The sequence below is a fragment of the Micromys minutus genome (assembly GCF_963924665.1).
Source record: "Micromys minutus genome assembly, chromosome: 5".
Classification (NCBI taxonomy): domain Eukaryota; kingdom Metazoa; phylum Chordata; class Mammalia; order Rodentia; family Muridae; genus Micromys; species Micromys minutus.
In genome coordinates this window covers 68,155,367-68,182,066 of record NC_137974.1, presented here as the reverse complement: position 1 = coordinate 68,182,066, position 26,700 = coordinate 68,155,367, and the positions used below count along the sequence as shown (strand labels likewise).

General features: G+C 41.1%; 1 protein-coding gene across 1 annotated transcript in view; it reads left to right on the top strand.

Annotated features, from left to right (window-relative positions):
• COL19A1 (collagen type XIX alpha 1 chain) overlaps positions 1–26,700 on the top strand; it is a gene marked incomplete at both ends in the record, with an annotated part of 301,963 nt that overhangs the window by 234,481 nt on the left and 40,782 nt on the right. The window contains 17 exons of the mRNA XM_080916766.1: positions 790–831; positions 6,220–6,282; positions 10,229–10,264; positions 10,893–10,928; positions 11,025–11,078; positions 11,734–11,787; positions 13,152–13,205; positions 13,856–13,945; positions 14,640–14,684; positions 14,793–14,870; positions 17,544–17,579; positions 17,688–17,732; positions 17,820–17,873; positions 20,092–20,133; positions 23,803–23,907; positions 23,993–24,046; positions 24,255–24,308. Coding sequence (XP_080772892.1) covers positions 790–831; positions 6,220–6,282; positions 10,229–10,264; positions 10,893–10,928; positions 11,025–11,078; positions 11,734–11,787; positions 13,152–13,205; positions 13,856–13,945; positions 14,640–14,684; positions 14,793–14,870; positions 17,544–17,579; positions 17,688–17,732; positions 17,820–17,873; positions 20,092–20,133; positions 23,803–23,907; positions 23,993–24,046; positions 24,255–24,308 — 942 coding nt within the window. The remainder of the gene's footprint in view (positions 1–789; positions 832–6,219; positions 6,283–10,228; positions 10,265–10,892; positions 10,929–11,024; positions 11,079–11,733; positions 11,788–13,151; positions 13,206–13,855; positions 13,946–14,639; positions 14,685–14,792; positions 14,871–17,543; positions 17,580–17,687; positions 17,733–17,819; positions 17,874–20,091; positions 20,134–23,802; positions 23,908–23,992; positions 24,047–24,254; positions 24,309–26,700) is intronic.

Below are 26,700 nucleotides of genomic sequence, written 5' to 3'. Positions count from 1 at the left end.
ATGCAAGGACTCCACTTTGGAAAAGTCCTGGCCCCATTTGGGTGACCTATTCTGCATGTGGCTTTCCAGCGTGTGATTCCAGTCGGAACTGGTCAGTGTTCAGACTTGGGAGGTTAACATGAGCCACAAGCACATGTCATCTCCAGTTCTACAATCGCTACCATGCAGATGGGGGGAGGACTGACTGATGAGCGTTTGGTCCTAGACAGAGCCTGGGGTCACCAGGCTGCGGTTCTGGGGTTACAGGTTCCACACAGCTTAGAGGAGTGAGGATTTTCTGGATCAAACTTGTGGAAATTCAGGGATGAGAGCTTGCCCTTCCCTTCGGTGTTTAATAAGGGTCTCTAGGCACACAGAGGATCCAGCAGCTGAAGTGCTTCCTAGCAATTTGTATTTGCTTTTTCTGTGTGACAACAGGCTCGGGTTGAGTCAAATTAAGGCCATAAATATTTGAGAGTAGAAAGAGCAGGTGACTTGGAATGTGCCTGAGGCCGGCAGGTGTGTATTTGGAGAAGGAACTCTTGGAGCTGTGCTGTTTCTCCCAGAGAGAGCACCAAAAACCAAACAAACAAACCAGACAGGGTCTCCAGCTTTGGAGAGATTAACCGGGCTAAATGTTAATTACATTAACAGGAATAAAATAAGAAACACAACAATGTCTGCCAACGCGTCAAACGTTGATAAAGTACTAACATTTGACTAGCATTTTCAAGATAGAATGCATTAAAAACAATTGGCTTTTTAAATTTTATTTATTTATTTGTTTGTTTGTTTGTTTGTTTTACCCAGGGAACTGGTGGGCACGGAGCTGATGGCCCCAAAGGAGAAAAGGTAATTGTTGTTGTTGTTGTTGTTGTTGAAAGTGATTAAGCACTTTATAGGGGCAGCAGTCACTGTGAGCAGGAGCCTTACCTGCCTGCTGACCAGCTGCTGGATGCTGCCCCTTGGGGGCGCTACTGAGCAGGGGCACACTACAAGGGAAGGAACGTGGTGTCAGGAGAAACAAGGTTAATGATGGTCAAACGGCGAAAGAATTACACGATTTGTAGAAAAACCATAGTATAAAGGAAGGATTGTAGGAGCCAGAAGGGTCAAGGATCCCACAAGAAAACCCAAGAATCAACGAACCTGGGCTCCTAGAGGCTCACAGAGACTGAACCACCAAACAGAGAGCTTGCCTGGGCCTGACCTAGGCCCATTGCGCATGTGTTACAATGTGAAGCTTGTTTTTTTTTTTTTTTTTTTTTTTTGTGGAATTCCTAACAACGGGACCACCGGCAGTCCCTGACTCTGACGCCTGCCTTTGGGACCCTTTCTGCCTGCTGGGTTACCTTGTCCAGCTTTCATAGGAGAGGAGGTGCCTAGTCTTATTGCAATTTGATATGCCATGGTTGGTTGATATCCACGTGAGATCATGGATATGGAGGGGGAGTGGATGGGAGATGGGGATGGAGGACTGCAGTCGGGCTCTTAACAATTTTTAATTAAGAAGGAAAGTAGGGAAGGAGGGAGGGAGATAGGGAGGGAGGGAGGGAGGGAGGGAGGGAGGGAGGAAGAAAGGAAGGAAGGAGAAAGAAAGGAAGGAAGGAAGGAGAAAGGAAGGAAGGAAGGAAGGAAGGAAGGAAGGAAGGAGGGAGGGAGGGAGGGAAGGAAAGGTGGATGGGTTAAAATTCTTGCAGGTAGCCAAAACCATACGAAGTTACAAACAGCAAAACGCCTGTGGATCAAGCTCATTGATTTTCTGTACTTAAAACAAAGGCTGTCATGGGAGTGTTTTCTTTTGCTTTGGTGAGGTTTTCTCATTCCCTATAGTAATCTAGCCAAGCAGTTGTTTCAAAAAGAGTTTTCAAACTAAAACATTTCTTTGTCCTCAGTTGGAAGTCCAGTTTTATTAGTTATAAAGAGGGCAGATTAACTTCTCTACAGGAAATATCACTATATTCCAGTTTGATTGTAAAACCGTGATGACCTTGGACTGTGGATGAGGCAAGGTCAGAGGAAAAATTTAAAAATAAAAAAAATGCACATTAAATCTACAGGCAGGAATATGAAGGCTTGAAAATACTCTCAAGGCAGATGGCCTCTGAGAGCTACCTTCCCTCATTCACCCAGTAAAAGTTCTCTTGATTGAGGGCATGATACTTTGCGATACAAGTCCAAGAAATATGACTTCTGTGCTTTATAAATCAGCACAGCCAATCTATTCAAAAGATTGTGTATCTCTCACCAGGAAAAATCGCTAAAAGATCATCTCAGCAAGAACAGTAAGTTCCTTATAGACGAGCCATTCAAGAAGAAAATTCTTCGGGACTCATAAATAAAACCCCGACATTCTGAAAAACGATTTAAAAAAAATAATTCTATAGCAATCCAAGTCTCTCCTGTGTCTTGGATTTTTGAACAATGCTATTTTCTGTGAAGCAACACCTTATGGAATCATATCCCAACCTCACAAATGGATTGCATTTTAAGTAATTGCTACTGGGCATATGCAGGCTGGGGGCACAGGGACGCTAAGCTTGTCACACAGGACAGCTGAGTGGAGAAGTGGGGGTGTGATGCTCTTAAAGAATTTAAGTGATGAATCATTTCTTGAAACAGAACAGCTGGCTTCTGTGTTGTCCTCTTCATTAGCAAACATATGTCATTTAGAAATTCTTAAGACCTTGCTGATGAGAAATTTGATTCTGTAAAACAGGTGTATCTCAAACTCCAGGGACCATTCCTACCGCTTGGAATCCTTTTAATTGCTTCAGAATGTTAAGTGGAATTAGAAAAAGCCGAGAGCGTATCTGTTCCATCTTCCTACCCAAATAAATGATTTGTCTGGTAGAGTCTACAGGGAACTTGATTCTGTGCGTGATATCAATGTACCCATTAAAGTATTTTTTTAACTTATCATTAGCAAAGGAACAGCCCTGCCAGTAAACCATGTATCAAGCCCACACAGAAAACCTAAGTGTCACAGCTGCCAGAAGAAAGAAGTCAGCTTGACACTTGCACTCACTTCCTGCCTGTTCTGGATCAGTCTCTTGGCTCTTAAGACCTGTGTCTTTCACAGTGAAGATGTAAAACTCCTAGGTTCATCTCTGCTTATGCTTGTGATATGATCAGGGGGTTCCAAACCCTGCCTGGACACAGACGCACCAAGAGAGGGTACTGGAGCCCCATGCACAGGGCCTCCAAGGAAAGAGAGACCAGTATCTCTATTGCTTAAATACACATGAGGTGATTCGGACACTCAGTTAGGGCTGAGAACCACTGAAGGGTTGAATGAACATAAGCTTTGGAATCAAAAGTTCGCTGCGACATAAACTGTTCTGTCACCGTGGGAAGCCACCTTCATACACTAGGCATTAGGTTCCCAGTACATAAAGCAGACGTAATCATCTATAGGAAGAATTGATGGAAAGATTAAAAGCTAATGAGATGAACTTTCCTAGAAGCACAATTCTTGATGCAAATTAGGCTGCCAATAAACACTCGGGGTTTTGGGTTTGTTGTGTGTGTGTGTGCGTGTGTGTTTTTTTTTTTTTTTTTTTTTTTTTTTTTTTTTTTTTCTTGCTTGCTTTACACCTTCTGCTCAGGAGCTCTCACTTAACTTGTTTCTGAAAGAGCTGTCACAATTCCTAGTCTTGTTCTGTGCATCCCAACCCCCATAATTCTGAAGGGAGCAGACTTGAGTTGGAAGGTAGAAGAGAAGACTTAACAGTACTCTTTAAATCTGTTAGTTTGAACAGCTGTGTATTTATAAGTAATGTCTAGCCCCATTCACTTCCTTTCTATTTCTGCTGAATTAGATGAGTCTGTTTTGTTAGGGGTTTTATTCCTTGATGCCTGTTTAGTGGGGATGATACCACAAACCTGTTGGATGAAATGTAGGTCACTTTAGAGTTTTACAAACCAACTATACACACATACACACTTGCGCACGCGCGCGCGCGCGCACACACACACACACACACACACATTGGTGCCTAAAGTGATCACTGTCTTCTCTACCTTCCTACATTATATAAAAGTTACTATCTTTAGAAAACACACCCATTACCACTTCCGATGTAGGAAAGCACAGCTGGGGATGTACAAAGATGTATTTTGCTAGGATCAAAACATGTCGGGTGACTGGAAAGATGTCTCAGACGCTAAGAGCACTTATTGCCTTACTAAGGATTTAGAGTTAGTTTCCAGCACCTGCAAGGAGCAGCTCATAGCGGCCTATAACTCTAAAGCATATCACACCCTTTTCTGGGCTTCTTGGGTACATGCACACGTGGCACACATGTAGACCAGCAGGTGTGTATGTGCACATGCTACTGTGCACATACAAAGTAAATAAATATTTGAAGAAATATGGCTAGCCCACTTTACATTTCACAACTATTACCTCACAGAACTTATTCATTCTTAAGCTGAAAACTCAAAGGAGCCCAGAGAAAAGGCTAGGAATGTATAGGTCATACAGGAACACTACAAAAAGGATGTAGTCAGCCTACAGACGAGCAAGCTGTAAGACATACTGGTGTAAATTATACATGCTCACTGGGCTGGGTGGTGCATGCCTTTAATCCCAGCACTTGGAAAGCAGAGGCAGGGTGATCTCTGAGTTTGAGGACAGCCTGGTCTACAAAGTAAGTTCCAGGACAGCTAGGAACCAGTGCTACACACTCACACACACAAACACACATACACATTAGTCTGTGAATTGACTGTCTGCCCAGCCCATCGAGCTATTCCTTTTGCAAATGAGGTAGGTGTGAACTGACTTTTTAAGTTTATGTGGTTTTCTCATACGGGACTTTCATATGACTGCCTACAGCTTAGAAGTATGAAAAATTAGTACAAAGGCTTAACATTTTTAACCAAATCAATATTATAAGTCAAGAAAGATAGTTAATACAAAAATGCTCATGTGTATCCATTATGAAAATGCCAAAATACGAATTTTGGTAGGAATATATAAATATGCCAAAGACTTTAAGGCTGAAGTAATTTCATGTATTGTTCTTTGAAGATTTTGTTACAGATACATTGTTACACTAAAAAACATTCAGTGAAGCCATGTTTGTAACAGACGAAAGCTACAATGCCTATTGGGTAACCTTCTTGCCTCTGCACATTAATTTTATGCTGTCTCCTATGCCTGAGTTTCTCTCTTCTCTTGTATTCTGAGAAGAAAGTTAAATGCAATATAACTCCCTATGGAATCCATCCCACATTGTCAAAATAATTTATTACTTATGGTGTTATAGACAGATTAAAATTAGAAAACATGGACTGGAAGGCAATTACTAAACTCAAGACAGATATTCTCTCTGGAATAAAAATCCAAAGGGAGATGTGGAGAATTTATTCTCCACGGTTTTCTTCAATTTCTTTCATTTTGAGTATTTAATATTGAAAGGTTTGACACGTACTACTTCCTGGTTTGTATCTTTGAAAGTTAAAAGATTAAGAAAGATACAACAGCAAACACTGTTTTACAAAATTTACCTCAGGCTGAAGGAAACTGTTCAGAACTATCTGTGGTCTGGGGCTATGTCTAACTTAAGAATCAAGTGGTTGGCTGGGGATGCTGGTAAATTCTTTAAAAATTAAGATGCTAAAGCTCTGATGTCCATCCACCATGTCACTCCCGCCTACAAGGAAGCTCTCTCCAACCGCATTTTCTGAAAATATTCTTTCTGTGTCAAATACAAATCCCTCCTCAACGTTTTTGAGCAGGATATCTTAGACATTTCTAAGCTGCTGTCACCAAGTCAGCAAGATTCACAGCCTTTGTCCACAGTCTTCATCTAAGCCACAGGAAAAAGGCTGAGGACAGCCAGCAGATCCCCTTTCCTTTCTGTGATCACTGACTCCCTCCCCCCACACCTAAAATAAGAAATAAGTTCTCAGAAGGAAACAAGAGCAGACTGTTGGGTTGTATAAATGCAATAAATAAATAAATAATGGTTTTGGTACACCGGAACAAAACTATAATTCTTTTCTCCTCTGCGTGTCCTGTCCTTGAATAGTGATTAGCATTGTTCCACATTAATTTTAAATGTCCTAATGAAATGTTATGGATTTCTTAGGGCCTAAGGCGTGGAGGAGAGCAAAGACACCGTGTTAGGAAGACAGGCTGATTAGATTCAGAACGTCACTGAAACCCTGAAAGGGTGGGATTCTGTGGGATAAGTGACTCTGAGCTCAAGGACTTCTGCTTTTTCTTGACAGGGTGACACTGGGCTGCCTGGATTTCCAGGGTCCGTTGGCCCTAAAGGACACAAAGGAGAACCTGTAAGTATTTTAGCTTTGAGGGCAGAGAAAGAAAAAAAAATAGATGAAAAATTAAAAATATTTTCCCAAACTAGCCCCAATTTCATGTTTTCTTTTTAAAATCTAATACTCTGAGCAGCATTGTATAAGCATGTGCAAACCATGCCAGGCAACAGACTCTCTCTATAGTAAGTCACTTAACTCATATGAAAAGTCCCCAGGAGGCAGCCCATTCCAGACACAGGTTAGGCTGGTTCCAGATTCCAAGCTCTAAAATGATTAGGTTGCCTGGCTAAGACTAAATACTGTATCTGAAATGAAAGGTGCGATCAATATATCAAGACTGGGACAAATTTATCTTTGAAATTGAAAACACTTCTCCCTCTCTGCTCAAACAACTGCTCTCAGTACACCTCTGAAATTATTTTCCTTTCTGTTTCCTGTGAGATCGAAGTGACTTCACAAGCTACCTTCCAATGTTGTCCTGGCTGGTTTCATTGGGCAGTTTCAATGCTGCCCAAACTTTTTCTTTGGGCAGAAAAGGACAGAGAGAGGAAGAGAGAGGGAGAGAAAGAAGGAGGAGGAGGAGGAGGAGAGAGGGGGAGGAGGAGGAGGAGGAGAGGGGGAGGGAGAAAGAGAGAGATGAGAGAGAGAGAGAGAGAGAGAGAGAGAGAGAGAGAGAGAGAGAGAGAGAGAGAGAACAATCTTACTACATCATTTATATTCAAATAGAACCACTGGAGAGACTGCAAAAGTGTGTGTGTGTGTGTGTGTGTGTGTGTGTGTGTGTGTGTGAACCTGGAGCTCAACAATTTGGCAAGCCTAGCTAGTCAGCAACCTCTGCGAAGCCTGCTGACTCTACCTCCTCAGTCCTGGGCTGGTAAGCAAACATTGGCATTGCCCTGTTTGGATGTAAGTTCTGTGGATGAAACTTACTCTTGTACACACACCAAAATCAGGATTAGCATGTATCTAGTTGTCATTGTTAAATGTAGCACACCTTTTCAAATTGCTTTCCACCATGCTCCAGAGTGAGTTGGGGATATGGGTTTATTGGGGATGAGGGATGGAGAGGTCAGTAAAATGCTCCAGGGACAAACAAGCTACAGGAAAAGCATCCAGTGCTGCGAAGCTGAACTCTACCTCTGCTTCAGGTTCACTTAGTCGCCTTCAACAGCACTGGTAATTGTCCCTGGCAGCTTCAAAGTCACCTATGGACACTGCTTTTGATCTTCTGGTCCCTTATCCTAGGTGTCCTGTCCAGGCCTTCCTAACAGCTTTTAACAGTGTCCTCCAGCTGAAGATTTCAAAGGGACTATTATGAGATTCTTCCTGCTGCTCACTCACTCCCGTGAGCCACTCACACATGTCCCAACCCCTCCTTGGGCTCCCCCCTGTCCTCCTGCCCAATGATACCCACCTCAATTTTAAGTTTCTGAGCGCACCATGGGAGATGCAACAAATAAGGGACAGAGCAGAAAAGGACTTTCAGCCAACACCTTTTGTACTCTTTTGTTTAACAAGAGTGGGGCCCAGAAGCCAGAGATTTCTAATCCAAGAGTCTTGGGAGGTGCCTGGAAACCTGCGTTTCCCATGTGACATTAGTGTTGCTCCAGCATCACTGAGGGTTGGAGTAGTCCATCCTTCCTAGGCCTGAGAGGCCTTTCTTGTCTTAATGGACTCCCTCTGGCTTTCTCTCCTGCCTTCAGTGTCTGGCTGCCCATCTGGGCCAAACCCAGCTTTGGCCTTTTTATTCATCAGAAATAACTTTCAAAGGACCCAGGTTCAATTCCCAGCACCCAGACAGGGGTTTATAATCACCTGTAACTCCAGATCCAAGCATCTGGTGTTATGTTATGATCACCGTGGGTACCACACACACATATGATGCACAGACACACATACAGGCAAAACAATACACAAAATTTAATAAAGAAGGAAAGGGGAGCTCTAAAACTTAAAAGGGCTACTTCAGTTAGTATTCGGGGAAGATGAAACTAAATAACAAACCTGTGCTTAACCAGCATCCTACAACTCAGTGAAGATCTGAAGCAGGCCTGAAGGTATAGACCTGTTATCTCAGCTATTCTGGGGAATCGGGCTGGGGGACCACAAGTTTGAATAGCTTGGGGTACAGAGTGAGTTCAAGTCCAAACTTGGCAACTTAATTAAATCTTATCTCAAAAAGCAAAATGAGAGGCCTGAGGATACAGCTCCACTTTAAAGTGCTGGCCTGTATTAATTCCCAAGGAGAAGGGGGTTGAACAGAGATTTCGAGCATGCCACAACTCTGACAAGAGTGTTATGGCGTAAGAGCAAACAGAGGTAGAAGCAACACAGCCCAGCACAAGTGCCTCAAACCTTAATAGTCAGGCGCATAATTTTAGAACAAAAATCTGAAAAGTAAGAATATAGACAAGGCCCTGATCTAATGTGTAAAAACTAGCCCATAATAAAAGATGAAATCCTGTTAGGTAGATTACAGTTTGTATGGTCAAACCAAGTAACAGATATGTGGCTCAGCCCAGGAAATGGTAGCCCTCGCTCATGCTATAGTGGCAGCTCAGTTCACTAGGACGAGATGGGTGTTCGAATCCCCTACTCACTCAGTCATCAAGCCAATTTGAATCCTATAGCTTTATCCTTGGGCACACACAACCTGAGTCATCACTGATCAGGAAATGAGACTGAAGGATTGTGAGGGGGTGGGGCTCTCACTGTCTCTCAATTGCTGGCAGTGCCTGACATCTCTGATTACAGATCACTGCCAGTTATATACTTGGTTCAATAAAATGACAAAAGAGCTAGAGAAGGTAGAAGGTGACCCAGAATCCATCATGCCTAGCACATAGAGCATGGCAATCTCAAAGACCTGCTTTCAATAATCACTTGTCTCTTCTCCACCCCGAGTGAGGCATCCAAGAGAGGTGCAGTCCCATAATAATGGTTCTTGCATTTCTCTCAACGTTCATATGTGAAAGAACTCTTTATAGTTTCCAACTTACTGGCCATTCGCTCAATTCAAATAATAAATAAATCTGATTTTAAAAATCAAAGCAGGCAGGTGGAAACAAACACTGAGCTTAAAATCTGGCTGCATAGATAGATGATAGATAGATAGATAGATAGATAGATAGATAGATAGATAGATAGATAGATAGATAGATGGATGGATGGATGGATGGATGGATGGATGGATGGATGGATGGATGGATGGAATGGATAGATGGATGGATGGATGGATGGATGGATGGATGGATAGATAGATAGATATAAAATATTTTACTTTCCTGTTTCCTCAACTGTATATGCTACACTAAGAGCAACTTCCCATTGACATCTGAGGTTAACTATAGTGTGTGTGTGTGTGTGTGTGTGTGTGTGTCTGTCTGTCTATCTGTCTGTCTGTCTGCTCATGCATGTGTATGCATGTGTCTGTGTGTGCCCATGCATGCATGTGTCAGCATGTGTGCATGTGTATGTGTGTCTGTGTGAGACCTGAACAACGGTAACATGGTGACATCAGGGAGGGTACTGGTTACTGGAGGTTATCCCTTACGCTCCAGAGAACCTTCATTCCTAACCCCAAGAGCAACCAACATCAATTCCACCCATTTGTGCTGCTGTCTATCCAGTAATTAACCCCTTCATGTCATTTTGATTAGAGTAAACTCTTAAAATGATGTTTTGTGTGTTTAAATGCCCAGTTAACCCAGGTGGGAAACTCGAGTGCATACCTGCCATTTGGTGGTTCCCCACATCCATTTCCCCCCACAGACGAAGCTCTAGCCTTGGGCAGGCAGCATTTCAATCTGACTGCTGTTGGGAGCCTCAGCATAGTATTAAAATGCTTACTTAGCTCCATGCTCATTTGGGACCATGAAGGAATCTGCAAATTATTTCTCAGTTCCGCCTGTCTGAGTTGATTTCGGAGTGTTTATAATTGATTCTATTTTTCTGCCCATAGGGGGAGCCCTTGACAAAAGGTGAAAAGGGAGACAGAGTAAGTAGGTGTTTATCACTATCTTGGGTTTTCCATTTCATTGATTTTTTTTTTCTCTTCATTTTGTTGTCTGGTGCCTAATACATTTGATGAAGTAAGTTTACCGAAAAATTTTCTTCTGCATTTTAACTCTTATTTTTAATCCTATTATAATAGACATTGTAATACATTATATGACGTATACATGTGTTATACATTATATTACATGTATATTATATACATCATGTATATTACATATATTATATTACATGTATATTACATATATATTATATGACATATATATTATACGATGTATATTATATAATGTACACACACACACACACACACACACACACACACACACATATATATATTCTATCAGCTATCTATCCTGACTTATCTGAGATTGGTGATCATTTGGTGGTAAATGAGTCATTGCTGATTGCTGATGTGTCCTGATTTCACATGAAGAAATGGGATGAGGTGTTCTGTTATTAGCAATAAAGACTTTGAATATTTTAGGGTGAGCATTGTTTGATTGATATCATAATGCCCCCCTTTGTTATGTGTTAATGGTCAATTAAAGTATCAAGCTGTCCGACCCCATCTGGATTCAGGAATGAACCATATGGTGATTGTTTATTTACAGGGAGAACCTGGCCTATTAGGACCACAGGGAATAAAGGTAATCTGGCATTTTTTCCTCAGTTACACTTGCAACCTAAATGAAATAGTAAAAATAATAGTAACATTTGACTTTCCTTCCCATTCATGCATTTAGGGGGAACCTGGAGATCCTGGTCCCCCCGGTTTAATAGGAAGCCCAGGGCTAAAGGTATGTACTTCATAAATAAATGTGTCAGAAGTCACTATTTGGAAATAATATGAAAATTACAGCCATCTTGCATTCAAAAGGGCTTTGTTGTGCCGCTCATTTCAAGATGTTCTCAGAGACTTTATTTTGTTTCCATGGTGACCCCCACCCACTGGCTACAATTATTACAAACAGAGAAGCTAGGCCTTTTGGTATGCAATGGGATTTTTAAATTCTTTTTCAGAACAAATTCACACTAGCATCCATAAAAGCTTCAAGAGTAAACAATGTCAGTTAAATCTACAACCCTGTGTCACATTCCTAACAGGAAATGGATTTGAGATCTAGTTCTTCACTAAAATTATGCATCCCTGAGATGCTTGAGTTTCCCAGGGGAAATTCTACTAGAGTGTCTCAAGATAAAAGAGTTGGGAGAGGGACTTGAGAGGTGTGATCCCAGTCAGTGCTTTGGGCTGGTTAGCTATGATCACCTGCTGATAAAACAGTCCCATTAAATGAAACATCTCAGAATTACAGTACTTAGCTCTGAGCACATGTCAGTATAATAGGAAGAAGGTGGGATGCTGAAACTCCATCTCTTCCCAATGGAAGTCTGTATTTCACCAATATTCTAGTTTTTATGAAAATTTAAAATATATACCATTCTCTATTTTAGGGTCAGCAAGGACCTGCAGGTCCCATGGGGCCCAGAGGACCACCAGGAGATGTTGTAAGTATTATATCATCACTACTTTGAAATAAAATTGATGTTGGTTAATGAGTTGATTATGCTACATTCCCCCAAAATGTAGGTCAACCCCACTACCCAAATTGATCACTTCTAGTCTCAGGGGCTACTGGAGAGTCCATTGAAGCAGAGCTGGATAAACCCATCTTTGAAATTCAGCATAATGCAATTGTCCGCCATCAACACTTCTGCAGAATGGAGGAGACCAGAAATATCCAAAGAAATAAGAGAAAAGCAAAAACAACAGCAAGTGTTTTCAAGTTCTACACCTAGACTTGAGTTCAAATATGCATACAGTGTGATAAGGTCGCTGTAGCTAGCTCTCTCCCCCCACCCCCGTGTGTGTGTACATATATACACACATATACACACATATACCTTAATGCTATTTAAAAGCATTTTTCTTCTATTTTCCCATATCTCTACCCCTTGGATAATCTCCTAGTCTCCCCATGGGAACTGAAAGATAACCGTCCAAATGGAGAAAATTCCTGGCTACACCTCTCAGTGACTCTCTGCCCATGACTAGGATCTAGTTGGTCAGACTTGAGATCTGCCCTTTTCCCACTGTTTCTGGAACCCCCCCCTGTGACTTCTTTCCTCACTCTTAAGCTTGGAAACACCATGACTAAGGCAACATATATTAAGACAATACTTCATTGAGGTTCAGTCCATTCTCATCATGGCAGGAAACATGGCAGCATCCAGGAGGACATGGTACAAGAGCAGGAGCTAAGAGTCCTACATCTTGATCCAAATACTGACAAGAGAGTACTGTCTGTCTTCTAAGCAGCTAGGAGGAGGGTCTGAAAGCCCATGCTCAAAATAACACACTTCCTCTAACAAGGTCCTGCCTCCTAATAGTACTACTCTCTGGGCCAAGCATATAAAAACCACCATACTCCTACAAGCCATTATTGGACCATTTCCGAAATACCTTGTGGAAACACCACAAAAAAATAGAAAATGCTAATAATATAAGATGTAACATGAAATACTCTGGTTAGACTGAACTGTTGGTACCAAGCAAATAAAAAGAATAAAATCAAAAGGAAAAGAGCCACTGTATAAAAGTATAATAAAAATATTTTGACGTTCTCAGACCCTACATCCCATCCCCTTCTTAGTAGCTGGATAGATGGAACATTTCAATTTCCCTTTCCTGTTTCCCATTATAGCTGTTGACTTCGCTTGAGACAACAAGCCACGTGTATCTCTGAATAACACTCCCCCTAAGGCTAAAATCAACATTACCTTGTATATAGATGTTAAAATTCAGTTCTCTTACAAAGGTAAATGGCTATTACATTAAGAGGTGTTCTAACTGCTCGTTTTGTATTCTCTAGGGATTGCCAGGAGAACATGGTATCCCAGGGCAACAAGGCACTAAGGGAGAAAAGGTAGAGTTTAGATTTTATTTTTGTATGTTAAATATGTAGACAGGAAAAAAAAAAAACAAAGATCCTAATGCCATGGAAGAAGCAAAAGATTACAAGGCTTGAGCCTCCCAGGATGTATCAGTACAGGGGACAGACATTCAGACACACTGTCACGGTGTCTCTGATGTCATGCCTCATTGCAGCGATGGAGCACAGAAACCTCAGATGAGAAAATGAGATCTTAGGACTGAGGTCAAGCTGTGGATTCTCAGAAGTCTTGTGGTCTTTTACCACCTGTTTCTTGATATGTCATAGGCATATTAATATTACATCACTCTGGGGAAGTAACAAGGTATCTGGATCTCCTTTGAAAGCTTCGTGAATGCACACGCTATCTGTTCCTGCGTTTATGCACAAGTCGGTGTTACCTAGTGCTGCTCAACATTGTGTAAGAGAACTCATGTCTGAACCTGAATGTGTCTAAGAGACCAAGTACACCACCCAGAGTGAGCTAGCACTTAGTAAACGCACTGGAGGGGCTGAATTTAGGAGTGATCATAGGATGCACTTTAACTGGCTATGACAATATGAAGCAATGGAAACTATTGACTCCCAACTTCCCAACATGAACTTCACTGGAAAAAGAAAGAATCATGTCTTGTTTCCCACAGGGAGATCCAGGCGGAAGGCTAGGCCCTCCTGGACTTCCAGGTCCGAAGGGTGATGCTGGACCTCCAGGGATGAGTCTGCCAGGGAAACCAGTAAGTTCTGCCCTTTGACTAAGAGAGTCCTTGGGCATTCATTCACTGCTAATTCTGGGCCCCAGTTTTAAGACACGAGTGTGATTTTTTAAGCCTATCCACCCCCCAAAAAAAAATTTTACCCTAGCATGTAAAGATAAAACATGTCAAACGATTCACAGAAAGCCAAGAGGTCACTGGGGCAGAAGATAAGCAAGTACACAACACTTTACATACCATCTGAAATATTTCAAAGGTCTCAAGACTTGATGTGCTGATTTCTGAGAGATCTACAGAACAAATATTCCACATTGCCTTTCCAGAGGTTTAAGCTATAAACACAGAACATCACTCATAGAGCATGTGTGATCCCTGATCTGCTCAGGACATTGAAAACTGTGTCACCCGAAACCCCAAAAGGCAATATACTCATTTGATTTGCCCATTTCCCCAACCCTTTGTCTCCCATTACATCAACAACTAGTGGTGATGATTCTGAAGATTGGATGTTTAATTTCACAGATAAAACCTCTTATATTTAAAGCTTCAAATTCAAAAATTATAACCTTGTAAGATGGTCCCTTTATATTTAGTAAGGGGCTTATTCAAGTAAAATAAAGGCTAATGAGCGAGTCATGGATTTGAATTATGACTTCCAATTTCTTAATTAATTAGTAAAAGAAATGTAGTCATCTTACTTTTTTTTTCCTTTTAGGGGTTAGATGGAAATCCGGGAGCACCTGGTCCACGTGGGCCAAAGGTATATGAATTCCATAGCTGACTTTAAAAGAATTAAGAGTTAAGAAAGTCATAACTGAAAATGCATTTGTCTTGTGCTTCAAATTAATTAGAGTATTTGGTTTCACAGGGTGAAAGAGGTCTGCCAGGGATCCATGGTTTCCCCGGGGACACAGGCCCACCAGGGGTAGGAATCCCTGGTAGAACAGTAAGTGACACTCAGACACTTATTGAAACCATTGGTTGTGTTATGTGTTCACTCTTATTTTGTGCAGTGCTCAAAATCTTACATAAGGCAGTAAGCCAAGGAAAAAAACTAAAAGAGTTACAAACAGGAAAGGAGGGATTCAAACCATTGCCTGTTTAGACACAGCTCAATCCTATGCTTAAAAGACCCTGAAGACATTGCCAGAACACTTTTAAGAGCTGAAAACATTTTCATCAAAAAAGCAGAATAAAATATAAGCATTAAATGCAGCAGTTTCTCTGTGTAGAACTGAGAAATGTGACAAGAAAAATCAGGGGGGGAATCTCAGTCAATTAACCTTGGGGTGGGGACGTCCCAAAGAGAAGCCTGACTAAAGAGGTTAGGAACATGTTCAATGAAAACTTGAAGGTACAGAAGGAGACATCTAGGGGTTGGAGGCATCTCTGATACTCATAAACTGGCAGGGATAATGTCAGTATTGCCTAAAGCAATCTTCACCAAAATTCCTTTACAGAAACAGGAAAAGCAATGCTAAAATGTATGCAGAAACACAAGAGACCATGAAAAGCAAAAGCAAGCTTAAGCAGAAAGAGCAGTTCTAGAAATATCATAGTACCTGATCTCAACTTATACTACAGAGCCATGGTGTCAAAGCAGCATGGTTCGGGCTCATGAGCAGACATGCAGAGAGAGGGAATAGAACAGAAGACTGAGAAAATCATACTGCCACAGACACCTAATTTTTGATTAAATTTTAAAAAGTATCAAAAGTATTCATTAGACTAAAAGATAACCTCTTCAATAACTGCCACAATATCTACAAACTACCACAATATCTACAAACTGCCACAATATCTACAAACTGCCACAATATCTACAAACTGTCACAATATCTACAAACTGCCACAATATCTACAAACTGTCACAATATCTACAAACTGTCACAATGTCTACAAACTGCCACAATATCTACAAACTGCCACAATATCTACAAACCCACAATATCTACAAACTGTCACAATATCTACAAACTGTCACAATGTCTGGTGAAAGGTGGAAATGCCCTACCATGTGACCCAGTGGTATTACTCTTGAGTATGGGTCGAAAGCATTCTGTAGAGCTCAGCATTCCATAAAGAGACTTGTACATCCGCGTGTTTATTACTTCACTATTCACAATAGCTAAGCAATGGAACCAGCCGGGATGATACTTCTCAATACATTTTTCAAAATGTACTATGTACCCACAAGAAAATTTTATCCATCTCATAAAGGTAAAGGAAATTATGACATTTTCCAGAAAGTGCATTTGAGTAGAAATTATTCTATTAAGTGAAATAATCCATACTCTTTCCATGGGGAGTGCTCTCTCTCTCTCTCTCTCTCTCTCTCTCTCTCTCTCTCTCTCTCTCTCTCGACCTTTCTCTCTCGATCTTTCTCTCTCACTCTGTGTGTGTGTGTGTGTGTGTGTGTGTGTGTGTGTGTGTGTGTGTGTGATATAAGTAGACATGAAACCATGGAAGAGAAGAAAAGATCATCCAGAAGAGAAAAGGGGGAAATAAAATAGAGTGTAATGAAGATGAAACACCCCTGACAGGAAGCAGGAGGGGTTCTTATAGTGAGAATGGAGACCACCAGGTAGAAAATAAGCCAGAAGAGGGCAGTGGGGAAGGAAGCATATAAGAGCAACATGTCTATGAAAATGCAGTAATGGAACCCATTCCTGTATACACTGCCTTTAAAAGACGCTAAAACATTGTATCAAGAATTCATTAAAGAGGCAACAAGTTTGTGGATGGGAAATATCAGTTAGGAACACAACTGAAAGGCAACACAGGGCATGGATGATAACAGTGCCCTGAATATCTTTAAAGAAGATAAGAAACAGAGCAAACACTGATGCCAACTGCTTAAAGGAAAAAATCAAATGTTAAAAAAATACTCATGTGACTATGTAACCCTGGCTCGCCTAAAACTCACTACATAAGCAAAAGAGTGAAGACATGCCCTCATCCACTGTTAGGAGTCCCACAAAAACACCAAGCTAAAGCCACAACATCCACAGAGGACCTGAGACAGATCCATGCGGGCCCTCGTTTTCCTCTAGATCTGATCTAGAATTCACAGAGAACGGCCTGCCCCTGCTTCCGAAGGACTAAACTAAAGGCAGTGGCGCTTTAAACTCAATGTCTTGGCTAGCTTGAACCTCAGCCCTGGGTTGCCGGGCCCAGCCTTACTTCTGTACCTTGTTTTGTCATGTTCGGTTCTTGTCTCTTGGAGACTCGTAATAGACAAACGAGTCTAAACAAACAACTAGGAAAACGAGTCAATGAAGAAAGGAAAGGTCGCCCGGGCCTCTGACCCCACAGACGATTAGTTTCTGATCTGATAGGATTTGGACACATCTCTTGCACACTCCTGTGTGTGCAGCAGCATGGTGGAGAGAAAGAAACACCCGAGTGTGCAAGCAAAGTCTCATATTTCTAGCCTCGGATATTTGGTTGCTTAATCACTTGCTTGACTTCACAAAGAACTTTCTAGAAACTGTGTGCCGGGCTTTCGGAGCCTTCAGATTATTCAAGCATCAAACTCTGTTGCTCTGCTCGAAAACACGGGGGCATTTGTGGATCATCCTGGTAGAATCTGGATAATTCTCTCTCGTTTTTTATTCAGGGCTCCCAAGGACCAGCCGGAGAGCCAGGTATTCAGGTACGTGACTTCATAAAGTTTTCAACAAAGCAGGTTCGGTTTTCTCGATCGCTGGAAATTACTGAAAAGACGTTCCTAAGCAATTTCTATCCTGCCCCCCTCCACCAGGGTCCTCGAGGTCTGCCTGGATTGCCAGGGATACCAGGGAATGACGTAAGGACATTTTCCCAACACCCATCCTATGTCCATTTTAATTTGCTCTAACTTGCAGAGGTTTGAATATGTTGCCTCTGTTTCTAGGGAGCTCCAGGGAAAGATGGAAAGCCAGGCCTTCCAGGCCCCCCAGGTGATCCGGTATGTAGACAGTTTTGCCTGATTTATGTATCTTTTAATGTACCCAGAAGCCAAACAGCCTACCAAGCAAATTTTGCTGTCCAAACTAATTACAATGCTCGGGGTCTGCTTGGTGATTTTGTTTACCTCCATTATTTTGTAGAGGGAAAAAAAAATTCAAGCTGGGTCAGCATTTGTGTGTGTGTGTGTGTGTGTGTGTGTGTGTGTGTGTGTGTGTGTGTGCATGTGTGATGAATACTTATTTCCTAAGGGTATAATTCAGCTGTACAATTTTGCCCTAGGCTGAGCCTTAGCATTTAATGTCTTTGTTCCTTGGGAAAGTGACATAAAATAGCCACAATTTCTGTTCTTCCAAATACTGGTGAGTAAATGAATTTCATTTTCTAAATGAAAGTTTTCAGGTAAGTTACCTCCGATGTGGTGCATCTCCACCGATGGAGAGCCTCTAAACAGATGAGATGATTAAATTACGAAAATTGGATTGAAACATCACAGAAAATTCATACTAACCGTGTCTTCCATAGTCTTATTTCAGGTTAAACCTTGCTAGGAGTGACAGTAAATCCCTTTACACAGCCTGAGCCCCAACACTTGCACTTTCAATAGGCCCGTATGGCACACGGCATTGTATTAAGAGTCTTGTATAATAAAATCCAAATCTGGCCTCTCGCTGGGGTCACAGGTCCCTTTAGCTCCCATGCTGTGTGTGCCTCCGAGACTTTGGCAGCTGCATGCGGCAGCATTATCCCGCCTTCTTTTCCATCACTGAATTCTGAGCACCTCACCTCAGATCTCGTAGACAGATGTCACTCGGCTTCTCTCTGAAAAGACATTCTAAGACCTGTAGTGCAAACACAGCCCATGTTCCCTGTATGTTTGTCTCGTGCCTCTGAAATCTCTTCTGAACTTCCATAAGAGCTAACTTTAAGACAGACTCACCCTACCATCGATGTACTTCTCTAAAGCCTGATAGTGAAAGAGTGATTTTCTCTTAACAAATTGTTTTACTTTTATACATCACTTGAAACCAACAGCATAGGGAAAGCATAGTGGTCACCATGTCATGAAGCTACAAAATACAGATGTGTGGGTGTCTCAGTCAGGGTTTCTTTTCCTGCACAAACATCATGACCAAGAAGCAAGTTGGGGAGGTAAGGGTTTATTCAGCTTATACTTCTACATTGCTGTTCTTCACTAAAGGAAGTCAGGACTGGAACTTAAGCAGATCAGGAAGCAGGACCTGATGCAGAGGCCATGGAGGGATGTTACTAACTGGCTTGCTTTAGTAGTTCTTGTTAATCACAGCTGATTCATTAGCCCTAGTTAACCAAAACCACAGAATCTTCACAAACAGCAACAGCCCTGACAAGAGTCTTTAATCTTCCCTCTGAAATTTCACAAGCCAGGCCTCCATCTTCTTCATTGTTCTTAACATTATCTTCCAAGCTCCTACAGAACATCCCACAGAGCTCTTAATATCCCAGAGACTGTCTTAGCTCAAAGTTCCAAAGTCCTTCAGCAGTCCTCCCCAAAACATGGTCAGGTTGTCACACGAATACCCCACTATCCTGGTACCAATTTGTCTTAGTCAGGGTTTCTATTCCTGCACAAACATCATGACCAAAAAGCAAGCCAGGGGAAGCAAGACAGTAAACAACATCCCTTCGTGGCCAGTGAGTCCAATGGTGAAACTAAAGTTCCATGTCCCAAATTTCAACTAACATGTCACGTTAAGAAAAAAAAAAAAACACCAATTAACCTGGTTCCTGGGGACTCACAAAGACTGAACCACCAACCAAAGAGCCTGCAGGGGCTGGACCTAGGACCCCCACACATTTGTAGCAGATGTGCAGCTTGGTGTTTGAGTGAATCCCCTATTGGAGCAGGGGCTGTCTCTGACTGTTGCCTGCCATTGGATCCCCTTCCCCTACCTGACTGCCTGTTTGGAACTAAGTGAGTGAGGTTGTGCCTAGTCCTGCTGGGACTAGACATGTCCCACAGTAGAGTCATACCCAAGAGGGGGTGGAGCTTTCCATTCTCTGAGGAGAATAGGATGGGGGATGGGAGGGGGAATTTGCAAGGGTAGAACAGGAAAGAGAGGGAAGGCTGCAATTAGGATTTAATGTGATAAATTATTAAACAAAAAACACTTTGACATCTATGTTCATATATATGCAAATATCCATGATTTGGGTTTTTTCTCTCTTCTTAACTACAGATCGCACTTCCTCTCTTGGGAGACATTGGTGCCCTCCTAAAGGTATGCTTCTACTATCAAAGAAATTACATGTTGGTGTGCAAGAAAGGCTAAAAGGGAACTTTCTACCAAAGATAGAATTAACTGCTCAGCCAAAAAAATTCAAATTCAAACGTTAGAAATGATGTAACACAGAAAAACACATGTGTTTTTTGATAAATTCTAGCATTTATGCCAGTCTTCCCACTCTGAAATTCGGGGTCTCACATTGTGGATATGGAGATTCGGGAAGGCAGTACTGAGATGAAAGACAGGAAGGGATGACGTCATTGACAGATACCTTTAAGTAGATCTTGCCTCTTCTGAAGCAAAAGCTTTCTCTTCCTAGATGTTTACCCACCCTGTCAACCTGTCACCCTGTCAGCTCTGGTCACTCTCAAGATGAACATCCACATCTAGCTTACAGACTGAGTTTTTATGTCATAATATTTCACAGAATGAGCTGTAAAATTCCAAACCCAACCATCACTCTAACATCTGTTAGCCTGTTAAACAAAAATCATCTCTACTGATTATCTATTCTATAAAGTGCCTTGGGCTAAATATGGTGGCACATGCCTATAATCCCAGCCTTTAAGAGGCTTTAAGCAGGAATACAACAAGTTTTAACCCAGTTTTAACTACTTAACTACTCAAAAACATACACACATGTACAAACACACACACACACACACACACAGCTTCCATCTTTTTTCTTTTCCTGTTTTCTGTTTTTTGTTTTTAACTGGATATTTTCTTTTCTTACATTTCAAATGTTATCTATTGCTTTCCTGGTTTCCCCTCCGGAATCCCCCTATCTCATCCCTCTCCCCCAGCCTCTATGAGGGTACTCCCCCCTACTCCCTCCTGCCTCCCCACCCTGGCATCTCTTTCTTAAATACTTTACTGTATTTTATTACTAAGAACTAGGGATCTGAGGAATCTGGCAGTGGGTAAACCTAGGTGTGCATAGTCTCTGTGTAGTCTAATAAGAGTTGGTGAACCCAAATGAAAATGTAGCTGTTGATTTCACTCTTGCATTTTCTGTCTATGAATGAACAGAAATTATATGCATATACAACACTCATGCTTACAGATACTTCACTTACACAACTTGTGTTTATTCTAATGACTTACCTGCTGACTTCCGTGTAAACATGAAGGAATAGTTATAGCATTGAATCCACCAAAAGACATGATCTGGGGGACATATTGGTTGGGGAATTAAAATTTTCAGAAAAGATACATAAATGTAAATATTAACATAAATACTTTTTAAAGTAGCTATTAGGAAATTCAAAACAAGAGCAATATGTTTTTCTAAGACAGAATATTTATGACAGTTTCAGAGAGCTCTTTTTTTTTATTACTGAGTTGTAATTATACACCGGTCAATGCAGTTTTACTTATTTCTTTCCACTTAGTATTTTCCAAAATGTTATAAGCTCATGCTGGAGTACCATTCTCATCCATCAAAGAAACTTGAAGTTCCAAAGAGCTAAGCATTTTTCCCAGACACATAGCTAATAAATGTGAAGTTGACCCGGGAGTACGTGTCCTCTGGTATTAAGTCCTAGATTCTTTGTAACAGCAATGATGTGAGAAATGACAGGATCGTATCAATTAGACACTTGAATTCTTGAAGGAGGAGAAATGTGTACATGCAACCAGAATTTATGTTCAAGTAGAGTATGGATGGCTCAGCAGACAGGCAATATACTGAGTGGACTCTGTTAAAAGAGAAGCAGGCCCCCAGGTGTCTCAGGAATCTGAGGAACAGGTAGTCTTGCCAGGACAGCCTTCTCTACACTACACTATTCTTCTCTCCCAGAATCATCCCAGTAAGGTCCTGGTAGGGTGCAGGGAGGAAAGCTAGGCAGGTAACACCTCCCCACAGCTTTATTCAACAGAAGAAGGGGGAATGCGTAGCTCCCACCAAACATCTAAAACCAAGAATTTGATGAATTGTGATACAATTTAATAACATAATGTTAAGTCCTGACCCTATAACCCAGCATACTGACTCCATGTGTTGAGTCTTTAACAAGGTGGTATGGTAACTGCTTTTTGTTTTCTAAGATGTCTTCAGGTAGAGCACTGAGAAGAACTAGCACAATACTGAAATCAAACTTTCCTCCCAGCTCTTCTAGGTTAATCAGTGTGCCCAGTCCCCTTGGATTTTGATTGAGTGTTGGCTAATGATGAATGTATCTTAATCACTTCTATGAAATAATATTGTTTCCAAGAACCTTTATTAAAACCAATTTCCCTTGTTTTAACATTCTGTCATATATAACCAAAGAAAATGAGACCAATGCCTAACAAGTCTAAGAAGTTTCTGTTGAGTTATAACAATTATTGTCTTTTCAAGTTTTGCTAAAGTCATCAATGTAATCATCTATCTGAGAACGTTTCTGAAATCGGTGTTCTAAGGTTTAGCTTTATTTTGGTAAAGTTGTGTGTGAGCATAATTTATCTTTTATATATATATATATATACATTTTCAAATGTGGAAACTCTCCTGATTCTCCTAAGTTCTACCTCACCCGTTGCTACATGGTGATTCCACAACTTTATGTTTTTAAATTCTTCTATCAATGTGATCTAGGTGGTAAAATTGTTTGATCAACTATACACACAATTCTGGTATCGTTTTACATATTTGAACCCTAGAAAGAACCATTTCAGAGTTTAATCCAGCATTTCTGAGGCCAAAAGTTGTGTTCCAAGGAATATATTGCTGAAAACCAGATATTTATTGGGCCAGAAGTATTGGTTACGAATGGCTTTAGTCTTTCTTGACAGTTTTTTTTAATCAATGGCAAATCTATATTTCTTTTTCTGTTCAATGATTCTTCCCATGAACAAAAACCAGAAGTGTCTTTTGTCCTACCCTGTCAACTCACCCCTCCATCATTGCCCCAATCTTAGTCCTGATCATATTTTTATCCAAAATTTGGTTTTAAAATAAGCTTCTCACAGAAATATTCCCTAGCCATGTGAAAAGACTTTCGCTTATTTTAGAAGCAATGACACTTCCACTCAAGCCTCTGTAGATCACCTGAGAATTGTGGTAAAGTCAGTGGAATGCTGATTTCACTGAGGTTTCCTGACTCTTGGATTTGACTCTGGGTCAAGTCAAAGACCCTCAAGTGTCTGTCCTTCTCAAGGATGTTCCACTAACAAAGGTAGCAGACCCCACGGTGGGTCCCAATTCATTCCACTTTTAAATCAGAATTTTTTTCTTTCCTGTCTTTTTTCTAATTGTATTTCTACTAACTAATGGAACTATTGGTTTGATATGCTACTTAATCTTGATGTTTAATCCAAACTTAAATATGGCTTCCCTTCCTCAACATACTAAAAACTTAAAACTCAGATTGTATCCTCAAATTACATTTCTCACCCCCCCCCCATTATTTATCGGGAATATTCCTTTGTAATGGCATCAGAGATATAAGTGTGGTGTTTTCACTTTTAAATACAAGTTCACCAGTGTCATAAACCAAGATTAAGGATTAGGTTTGTCGAAGTTTTTAACCTCAAAAAAGTCATCTTCTAAATTGAACACACGGGTCTCTGAAAGCGAGAATGGCCTCACGATTACTCATTGGTTGGGTTCAACTAGATCAGACCTCAATTTCTTAAACAGGTTTCAGGAACCTCTCAGTAAGTTGTCTTTATACTCACCAGAACTTCTGTAGCAACTGTCAAGCCAATGTTCCTGGGCTGAAAAGCAATATTGGGGATGAAGGAGGCACTGGGGAGCCTGGAAAATATGATCCTGCCACCAGGAAGGTGAGCGTTTTGATGCTTGTTTGCCAGCCTTACAGCACCCCTACCAAGTACCCTCCTCGAAGCTCTGTTACCCTCTGTCTTCCAGGGTGATGTAGGGCCACCAGGTCCTCCAGGAGTTCCAGGAAGAGAAGGGCCAAAGGTAAGGAAGTCTTCTGAGAGATTTGTCAACTCTATGAAAAGTAGAACTTTCTTTGGCGAAGTGGAGCAGGCCGCCTTTGCTTCATTCTCTGATCCTGTCCAAATGACAGACCTTGGGAGGCTCTGATGGGAGGTGGTACTTTCTTTTCCCCTTTGTTCCAAATGACACCGAAATAGTCTGGTATTCACTGAGGTTACTGTCTTTTCAGGGAAGCAAAGGAGAGCGGGGCTACCCTGGAATACATGGGGAGAAAGGTGATGAGGTAAGCGATTCTGCTGTTACTCTTTCTATTTGATCTAGTAGAGGACTGGTGTTGAGGTAATTATTATTCTGGAAGTGTGCACCAACCAGTTGTTGCCTTCAAATATCCCAACCAAATGCCACAGAGACCCTTAGATTTATAATAAGCCGTAAAGCACCTGAGCTGGGCAGACATCAGTCCTCTATGCTATTTTGTTGGCTTCCTTGTCAAAAATCCCTGAGATATTGCTTGACGTAAATGAAAATCCTGCTTCATCAGGAACATGTGCTCCAGACCCCTGACCCATAGCGACTTTCTTCCTTCCTTTCCTCTTACCCTCCCTGAAACCAGAAGCCTGAGAACAAAGCCCCACCCTACCTCTCTTCTGTCCAGCTACAGGCTGTAGGCATCCTTATTAACCAATCAGGGATAACTTGGGGGACAAAGTTTACAAAACAAAAGCTGGTGTACAGGAGTATTCACTCATTGGGGGCAACCCGATCTTGGGAGCCAGTTTTTAGCATTTGACTCTGCACAGCAGACCAGATCAACCCAAACAATAAGATGTTCACTCTGATGAATATTTAATCCCAAAACCATTTAAAACCACGAGTAGGTAGTTGTTTTAAAAATAACACATTTTAATAATTTTAGATGCTCATCTATCTATGGTGGTCCAGATGTAGAGACACAACATCAAAGCTAATAATAATTACTATGTAAGTTATGGGATTTCCGATTTCAGGTAATTATCCTAACTCTCAAAGAATAAACAGAAGAAGAGTGTAATCACGAAAAGACCTCAGGGTAGCTAAGAGATGGAAAGAGTATATGAACATGTGTAGATGAGGGCAGCTTCAGAACCCAGCTGAGAGCCGGGAAACACCTCTGTACCACGAGTCAACTTTAACAACCTTGGCTTATTTAAGTCAGGGCTCAGCTTCTAAACGCTTGGGAGAAATAAGCGAAGCTAAGGATCTGGGTAGACTGGTTCAGGTCATCCACTCACCCCAGGAACAAGCACCTAACTCAGATGTGGCTTTGAGATAATGGAGTAATTTCCTGACTGTAAGCCGCAGTGATGCTCGGGATATTATTCTTGCCCTGTATAACTCACATTAACGCTTAGAAAAACCAATTAGAATGATGAATTGCTGTTAGTTTAAACAGTTTTGGTGCTAATAGTTCTTAATGAAAGTAAGAAAGCCATCTGGCATATATTAACCTTGATGGTAGTATGGGAAATTATGACACTGTAAACTAGATCTGTTTTCCTGGTTGGAACTGTATTTCACATTACAGGCTATCATCATTTATTATTGTTTTTATTGATATTCATTGTGTTCTGGAAACCTTTAAGATTGGCTCGGGATTGTTTCCCAAGTTAAAAAAAATTTAAAGAATGGGAAATACAGCATTTATTTTCATTTATAAATAAGACATTAAGGCGTTTGTTTTGAAAACAAGTGAGAATGAATGAGCTTTTGCTTCCACAGAAGGTTTCTGTGAGGTATAAGTACAACCATGGGCTTTAACAGGCAGGCAGGTTTTAACTGCCTAGATTGAAGGGGTGGGCTTAAGGGGCCATTGAGAGGGTAATAAAAACAGGGGAATTGAGAAATAATTGGAATTGGAGCTTTTTATGAGTGACTCTGTTAAATTCATGAGAAGTTAACTTGTATTGATTCCATGAGGTATTTTGCCATCTTGGTGAGCTGAACCCATTATGAATACCCCTTGATATTTTAGTGTGTTCTTTGGCATGGATCAACAGGAAATGCTGCAGAGGACTCATTAGAGTTCAGGAGGCTCTCTTCCTTTGTCCCCTACAGGGATAAGCCTGGCCCAACACAACTTTTGTCTGCCTCACAGATCAATGACAGCAAATGACTGTTTCATCTACTTGCACTCAATAAATACCATAGTTACACATCTGGCTGGTTTGTCTGAATGAATAAAATATTAGTCAACAATGCATACCTTTCCAACTGCCCAACACACTACACAGTGATGACAGACGTGCATTGTCTCTAATGTTACAAAACCTGTGGAGAAGGTACAGAGGGGAGGTCATACCTTCTGGAGACCTACTTTTGTAAACAGCAACTTACTTCAAAAGTTAGAGGAATCACCCATTTGCCAATGTTTTGAAAAGTGGCTCACTCCAGGTTCTTCATGTAGCTATAAGGCTCAGCATCAAATTGCAAAACATTAACAAAGCACAGATCCCATGTTTCCTAGCCAGAGAAAGAAATTGACTGTATGTATTCACATAATATTTTATGATAATCAAAGACAAACAAGGCACAAAAATGTCATTATTCATAAAATATAGCAATGATGGCCAAATACCTACACAATCGATTTTACTTTAAAAGTCACTGTGTCTTACAAAATCTTCACATCGCTCCTT